The sequence below is a fragment of the Sinocyclocheilus anshuiensis genome, unplaced genomic scaffold (genome assembly GCF_001515605.1).
Source record: "Sinocyclocheilus anshuiensis isolate Anshui unplaced genomic scaffold, SAMN03320099.WGS_v1.1 scaffold1319, whole genome shotgun sequence".
NCBI classification, from domain to species: domain Eukaryota; kingdom Metazoa; phylum Chordata; class Actinopteri; order Cypriniformes; family Cyprinidae; genus Sinocyclocheilus; species Sinocyclocheilus anshuiensis.
Window position 1 is genome coordinate 213728 of NW_015539910.1, and position 8637 is coordinate 222364.

Genomic DNA, 8637 nt, shown 5'->3' on the forward strand with positions numbered 1-8637 from the left:
AGCTTTACTACCACTGAACGTCACTGTGGGAACCAGGCACTTCTCTCTGTACTCCTCCTCTAGCAACACCAGAACATTTTGGATGCTGTTAGATCCGAAATGATTGACTTGGTCTCTTGAGACCAGAGTATGGATTCCCAGAAGTCTCTATTTTGTAAATATGGGCCTTGGAAGAGGTTAAATTAGTTTATTTTGCTTTGGCTACAGTAGGTAATTCTAGTGGTGACAACAACCATGCATGTCACTTCTGCATGCTGCGTCATACTCTGTGAGATAAAGTGTCTCTCTTTTCATAGCTTTTGCCGGCTCTGAGACACTTGCATGTTATTTCTCCTGCTCTTGTTGGAACATTACATCTCCAAAGAACCCTAACAAGTCTTCTAAGTAAAGAGTAATTGCTGAATTTGTTAAGTTTTAGAGGGGGTGTACTCATTTATGCTGTGCACTGTATATACATTTTTATTAATCTGCGGCTCAGTGAGTAATCTGAGCTGATTTAGTAAAGAAGTGAGAACTGAATCATCCCATGAGTCAGATCAGTGACTCTTTATAGACTGATTCACCGGTTGTTTTGACTGATTAATCAGTCAAATTTGACAGCACGTTGCACTGTGTGGTTGCATTTGTGTAAAGTCAGCGAGGACAGCAACATTTTTTGACTATATATATATAGTGCTGTGTATAGCCTGTTTTTTTTTTTTTTTTGCATATTTGTCACACTTGATTGATTGATTCAGCTCATCAAACCAATTTTAATATTACACAAAGATAACCCGATTAAATACAAAATGCAGTTTTGAAATAATTATTTAATTTATTAAGGGAAAAAAGCTGTCTAAACCTGCCTGGCACTACGTGAAAAAGTAATTGCCCCGTAATTCTAATAACTGGTTGTGCCACCCTTTACAGCAACAACTGCAATAAAGCATTTGCGATAACTGGCAATGAGTCTTTCACGTAGCTGTGGAGGAATTTTGGCCCACTCTTCTTTGCAGAATTGTTTTAATTCAGACACATTGGAGGGTTTTCGAGCATGAAAGGACTGTTTAAGGTCATGCCACAGCATCTCTTTGGACTTTGAATTGGCCATTCAGAGGTGGACTTGCTGGTGTGTTTGTGATCATTATCCTGCTGCATAACCCAAGTGCGCTTGAGCTTGAGTTCACAAACTGACGGCCGGATATTCTTCTTCAGGATTTTCTGATAGAGTGCAGAATTCATGGTTCCATCAATTATGGCAAGTCGTCCAGGTCCTGAAGCTGCAAAGCAGCCCCAGACCATCACACTACCACCACCATGTTTGACTGTTGGTATGATGTTCTTTTTATGAAATGCTGTGTTGGATTTACGCCAGATGTAACGGGACACACACCTTCCAAAAAGTTAAACTTTTGTCTCATCAGTCCACAGAATATCCACTCCTGGGAAGGTTCACCACTGTTCCAAGTTTTCTCCATTTGTGGATAATGGCTCTGACCGTGGTTCACTGGAGTCCCAAAGCCTTAGAAATGGCGTTATAACCCTTTCCAGACTGATACATGTCAACTGTTCTGTTTCTCATCTGTTCTTGAATTTCTTTAGATCATTTAGGCATGATGTTCTTTAGGCATGATGTGGTGCTCTTTAAGCATGCTTCACTTTGTCAGACAGGTTCTATTTAAGTGATTTCTTGATTCAATAGGTCTGGCAGTAATCAGGCCTGGGTGTGGCTAGTGAAATTTAACTCTAAATTTAAATTAATTTAATTCTAAAATAATGTGGTTTATCACAGTTCTTTCATGATTTAACAGGATGGGGGCAATTAATTTTTCACGTTGGGCCAGGTAGGTTTGGACAGCTTTTTTTCCCTTAATAAATTAAATCATCATTTAAAAACTGCATTTTGTATTTATTTGCAATATCTTTGTGTAATATTAAAATCTGTTTGATGATCTGAATCTTTTAAGTGTGACAAATATGAAAAAAATAAAAAAAATCACGAAGGGGGCAAAAACCTTTTCATGGCACTGTGTGTATATATATATATATATTTTATTCCATCTCCTATCCTGAAAAGTCTTTGCAGGGTTGACTAAAAATGAGCTCCTAAAACTTACTGCCAGATTCTGGAAGATAAATTCTTCAAACAGTGGTACAAGAGGATGTGGTGCTGGTCCTTCAAGAGTCACTCTCAACTTATCTGTCCATAAAGCCTAAAAAATCCTAAAAATAGTCTTAATGTATTTCATAATACTTGAGCATGTTATTCTTATTAAGTGTGGGTCATTTTTTAGGATTTTTTACCCAAGCAAAGTCTCTGAGATCCTGACACCTTGTAATTCTGAAGACTCCAGGTAGGTTGCAGTTCTGGAAAATGGTGGCGCTGGAGACTAAATGGTTCTTGATGGTTTTACAGACTTTCTGGCTTTTTTTAACAGTCTGAGTTAAACCTCTTTTTTGGCTAATTTTTTCAGTAAAAGAAAACATGCCTAATAATTCTGCACACCTGAATATAAGTTTTTCACTTCCAGCCTTCATGGACAATTGTATATCACTTATAAATGATTAAATACAAAAATAATAGTAGTTATTAAGATTGATGTGGTTTGGAATTGGTAAAATGTGCTTGAAAAAAAATATCAGAATATAAACGTGCCTAATAATTATGCATGCGGTGTATTGACTGTCAATATATGATTTGTGGCACCCATATACACTACTGATAAAAGTTTGGGGTCACTAAGGTTTTTTTTTAATTATTATTCAGCAAGGATGCATTAAATTGACCAAAAGTGACATATTTCTAATGTTACAAAAGAATCCTGAATAAAAAAAAATGTATCACAATTTCCTTAAAAATACTACGCAACACTATTTTCACAATAATAATTGTGATAATAATAAGAAATATTTGTTGAGCACCGAATCAGCATATTAGAATGATTTCTGAAGGATCTTGTGACACTGAAGACTGAAGTAATGGCTGCTGAATATTCAACTTTGGCATCAGAGGAATAAATTGCATTTTACAATATAAAACATAGTTTAAATTGTAGTAATAATTCACAATATTACAGGTTTTGCTGTATTTTTGATCAAATATATGCAGACTTGGTGCACATGAGATTTCTTTCAAAAAAAAAAAAAACCCATTTCAAACTTTTGAACAGTGTATTTTCTCATATACACCTAAATATTATCTGTTAACAGCTGTTATCTGTCTGTAGGTTGCTCTCGAGAAAGTCTTCAACTTTGCCACCACCAACATCTTTGAGACTCGTGTCGCAGGCAGGATGGTGGCAGACATGTGCAGAGCAGCTTCTAAGGTAATACTTTCCCTTTGCCCAACTTGTGCCGACACACACACAGCTGTGGGGCCACATTGATTCAGCTGTCCTCTGCTTTGTTTCAGTGTCACCCGGCTGAGTCTCTCAGGCTGTTTGTACCACACTGCTGTAATGCCATTACTCATCTAACTGCCAGTACGTACAAGAACATAGATTACCGTTTGTGTTATCTTGAGTCTGTTTCAGCATCCTCACTTGTGTTTTGGTGTGTTTCAGATGAAGATGTTTCAAATGAGGAAGAACTGGACAAAGAACTGCTCTGGAATCTTCAGCTGCTGTCTGAGGTCAAAATAACCCTATATCAAACTGCACATGAAAGATTATGTGCAGAAGAGCTTAAAATGTATTACAAAATCATGATAGCTGCCTAAAAATGTACTCACCTCCTCATGTTGTTCCAAACCTGTTTGACTTTATTTTTTCTGAAGAACATAAAAAGACGATATGCTGTTAGTAATCAAGCAGTTTCAGTTCCCATTGATTTCCATGTTTTTTTTCATATAATAATAGTCAATGAGAATCGAAACTGTTTGGTTACCAACATTCTTTAAAATATAATTTATGTTCCACAGAATAAGTAAAGTCATACAACTTTGGAGCAACATGAGTGTGAGTAAATGATGACAGAATTTCGGTGGTCTTTCTTTAACTAGGTTAAACTGAAGTTTGTATGACATGCACTTTCCATTAGGTACAGTAATGGAGTCGCTGCTTATGAAGAGTTTTTCACATCAATCCCCTTACATCTGTTTAGACACTAGACAACAATTGTTGTGTATATCACATTGCTTCAGGTGACTCGTGTTGATGGAGAAAAGGTCCTCCCGTACCGCACACAGCTGGTGCAGACTCTGCAGCTGACCCTGCGTTTGCGCTGTAAGCAGGGCTACACTCTGGCCTGCAACCTGCTGCACCATATCCTGCGTTCCACAGCACTCACTTACCCCACAGACTACTGCAGTGTGCCCGGTGGCTTCAACAGACCCCTGCAAGAGTACTTGCCCATTAAGGTACTGGGAATGTGTCTGGACCATGTGAGGACATTTGACCAGTGGAGAGAACAGAGCAGTGTATTAGATCATTGTTGATCCCATGAGTTCTCACTACCTCCCTTGTTCTTTAAACAGGACTGGGGTCGTCCGGGGGACCTTTGGAGCCTGGAGATCCAGTGGCACGTGCCCAGTGCAGAGGAAACGGCGTTCGTTTTCTATGTTCTGGACCTGCTGCTGCAGCCAGAGCTCCAGCGTCTGCAGAAATACACACAGGGAGAGCAGGAAATGAGCAGGTCAGGTGTCAAAAGTGCACTCTGTAATAATGGTAAAGGCAAAAACAAAACATCATTCTGTATTGGTTTTAAAAAATCTTGAATATTTTCTTAAATTGTTTTTGCTAATGCTGACACGTTTCTGAACTTTAAACAGAGATGATGTTCTTCAGAGCCTGTGTATAGTCCAGCACTGTCTGCTGGGTGCTGGCAGCATGCTCCCCCCTCTTGATGGACCCACAATCACTGGCCTGTAAGTCCAAAAACTCACTGTGATATAGAGCAAAATTTGCTCTAATCAGCGGATATGTGAAGGGACACACAGCGCTGATTAAATTGTATTTCATTTTTAAAAGGAAAAATCAGGGCTCTTAACCGGTTCAAGGAACGAAAATGGAAACAAACGAAATTTTGACAGGAACAGAACCAGAAACAGAAACGAAATCAAATTGTATAGTTCCGAACAGAATCGAAAATTTGAAATGGCCATTAACCAGTTAATAACATTATTTTATCGTTCCATTTAATATTTGAAATTTGCTGTCAACCAATCACGAATTCAAGTAGTACGGCCTATGCAAATGTGAAGCTGACGCATCCAACAAGTGAAAGGCCCGCTCAGCTGTGAACTCATCATTAAGTCGCAGTGGCAATGCACCGGTGTTAGAGTTTATCCGAGGATAGTGTAAGATGGATTCAACAGATCACACGCACCTGCAGCACTTCTGTGAACGGAGGAAACAGAATAAAACTATAGGCTTACAAAAAAGGAATATATAGGCATATACACTAAATATATTTCACTTAAATCATTGACATTAAAGGGGTCCTATTATGCTCTTTTACAAAGTCTTGATTTTGTTTTGGGGGTGTACTAGAACAGGCTTTCATACTAGGTTTTTCGAAAAACACATTATTTTTCACATATTTTACATTATTACAACACCTCTCTCCCCAGTCTGGCATGAACGGCTCGAATAGTTCCTGTATCAAATATAGGCCCGCCTTCTGAAATATGAAATGTGCTGTGATTGGTTAGCTGGGCCAGTGTGTGCTGTGATTGGCAGCACTCGGCGCCTGGTCGGAAAATGTCATGCCCCTTACTATTGCCGCCTGCGAGCTTCAGTGTAAATATTGCGTCAAAATCAAATCAATTTGAGCGCGAATTAAACCCGGATGATTGTAACCACTCTTAAGTTCTTCTGCCGTGGGAAAGCTAGCGTGTATCCGACATAGTAACACTCGTTGCCTTCTCTAGTGCAGCTCAACCAGGTCTCGTCCCATTCTTCGGTATTTGTGATATCACATATGCGTTGTAGTCCAAACGAGTCGTCCGTTGTAGTTTTTGAAAAGTGATTTCTGTTAAATAAAATATCCCCTTTTGAAGTGGACTTTGAGCTTTGTAACTTTGCAGATCTTTTATATGCTCAAACAGCAACATTACAGACTAACTAAAGTTGAAAAAGTGAAAAAGCATAATAGGACCCCTTTACAAACGAAAAGAAAAAAATGTGTGAGTTACGGTTCATTGTGATGCGTTCCAAAGTTCTCGGAAATGAAAACGAGATGGCAGTAGTTTTCTTTATTTTGCAAAAGCTTTACATTTTTATTTATTTAGCAAAAGCTTGACTGTTTTGAATGATGTCTTGCTTCTATCTGTATAACCAACCAGCGTTGGTATGACCATATCGCGCCGGGCGCCTCACGCGCACACAGACACAACATATTTTTGAGACATTACAGCCTGTTCATTATCAAAAAAAAATACAGTTTAAGAAACAAATAAGAAGTTACACTGCTCCGTTGTACAATCTGTTGCGTTCAGCGTGACCACCGCCTCACTGTGCTCATTAGCCAATGTGAAGGATGATGTTTTACGTCGATGAAAGTACAAAGCCTAGCCTATAATAAATAATATTTTAGCATCCAAATACATCGCGAATATGCAAACATTTGGATTCGTGCCAGAATGAGAGAGGTAGGCATGTTTCACCTTAAATTAATTTGTTTTTGGATTGACGTTATATAGCCTAAACGCATAGCCTTAAGATTTGTTGTGGAGAGAAACTAATAACCTACATTATTTCTGAATGTAATAATAAAATGTGACGTGAGCCTATTTGACTTATGTTTTATTTTTTCACTCTCAAAACGCAATCTAAAAAGTAGCGTTTTTTAGCAATGCAGCAAACAAATATCTTAAAAAAATACTTTAATGTCTTTAAAGTGTTAATAGCTTTTTTCTTTTGTTTAGTAGCCTACATTTGGCCAAAATCTAGAAAAGATGATGCTGTATTGGTTGTGACTAAGATACCAGATCTCTTCCTGTTTTTTTTTTTGTTTTTTTTTGAGTAAAGAAAATGCTGTACTTTATTACTATTATTATAGGCAAAGAAAAAAAACTGGTATTTCTTCTACTCTAACTGGTTTCGGAACGGTAATAATACAGAGGAACGCAGGAACAGAAACGTTAAAATATCGATTCTGCTCGGAGTGAACCAATTGAATTTTTTTTTTCGTTTTCAAGCCCTGGGAAAAATGTATTTAATAAAAACTTGTATTAATCAAGGACACATTAAATTGATAAAAGTAATAGCACAGATGTTTATAATGTTACAGAAGTTTTCGATTTCATATAAATGCTGTTCTTTTGAACTTTCTATTCATGGTATCCACAAAAACATTAAACAGAACAACTGTTTTTAACATTCATAATAAAAAAGTTAAAGACTGCTAAATGGCTGCAAAAAAATTCAGCTTTGTCCTCGAAGGAATAAATTTAATTTTAAAATATATTACACATTTGAAAACAGAATACAGTTATTTGAAATTGTGTAAAAAAAAATAAAAAAAAAAGACAATTTACAGTACTTTAATCAAATAAATGATGTTAAAAAAAATCTTAAGGTTTTGCATTGTAGTTCAAATGTTTTGTTTTTTTTTGTTCATTCTCCTTTGTGCAGTGTACCCAGCATGGTTAGTTTGGAGGAAACAAAGCTGTACATTGGTGTCGACTATGGTAAGCCAAAACTGGGGAAGTTCACAGTAAAACTCTGCTTATGAAACCTGTTGTGATGAATGTCCAGTTAGAATAACTTGTGCATCATGATGATAGAATAGGATATCAGCTTCTCAGTAAGTCATTGCTGATTTTTCCAGATGAGTCCAGAGAGAACTACCGTGAGGCCATCTGTAAAGTGATGAGACAGTTGCTTCGTAAGTGATCCTCATTTAGAACACCTTCCAGCACACAAAATTTACTTAATCTACATTGCCCACAATTCTTAAGACAAGCATCTAGAAAAATTTTCTTCTTTAGATTACATTCTGGAACACTCAGAGGATGACACCAAATCCCTTTTCGCCATTATCAAGGTAAGTGTGCACCGTAGATATCTGTGCAAAATGAATTGACCATTGTTCATTAAGTTTGTATTGGATCTAGGGTTGGGCCGATAGACGATGCCATCGTCCATCGCCGATGGCTGATAGACATCACGATGTTGAGCCGGCATCGTGATCCCCATTCCCTCCCGCATCCCAATACCGTGTTTGGAAAGAAAATGGCGTGTAGGCTGAACCCCTAAAGGGAATAAATATGAGATTGGAGGAAAATATATATTTCAATATTTTCCTTGCAGTTATATAATTGGGTAATTATACTACATATATATTTCAGCATTAGGGAGCCGCTATTATACTTGCCATTGAAACTGGTATCATGCTTTTGAATGCACGATGGCTTTTAGTTTCACTTTCACTTTCAAGATTCGCGATCGCACGTACTCTGCTTGTACTATGAATAGAACGCGGCAGCAGTTTACTGTAAGGGATTTGTCGTGTCACGCCGCACCGCATCCAGTGTAGACAGCATCACTGATTATAATGAGTTCTGTAGGCTGATCTATATGTAATAAATGTCTATTATAGATCAGTGGTTCTATAGTATTTTGTCACGCCGCGCCGCTCGCGTTTTGACACGGTGTTAGGAATCGTGTTTTCCCTTATAAGGATTCACGCTTCGGGCACACCCCCTAAATTCACCCC

The 8637-nt window shown here is 37.8% G+C and overlaps 1 protein-coding gene across 1 annotated transcript in view; it reads left to right on the forward strand.

Annotated features, from left to right (window-relative positions):
* Nucleotides 1-8637, forward strand: part of LOC107686372 (proteasome activator complex subunit 4B) — a 44267-nt gene that overhangs the window by 20674 nt on the left and 14956 nt on the right. Inside the window, exons 16-24 of the mRNA XM_016483339.1 lie at nt 3207-3305; nt 3392-3461; nt 3543-3610; nt 4121-4336; nt 4454-4611; nt 4748-4843; nt 7554-7609; nt 7750-7806; nt 7910-7965. Of these exons, the coding sequence (XP_016338825.1) occupies nt 3207-3305; nt 3392-3461; nt 3543-3610; nt 4121-4336; nt 4454-4611; nt 4748-4843; nt 7554-7609; nt 7750-7806; nt 7910-7965 (876 nt within the window). The remainder of the gene's footprint in view (nt 1-3206; nt 3306-3391; nt 3462-3542; nt 3611-4120; nt 4337-4453; nt 4612-4747; nt 4844-7553; nt 7610-7749; nt 7807-7909; nt 7966-8637) is intronic.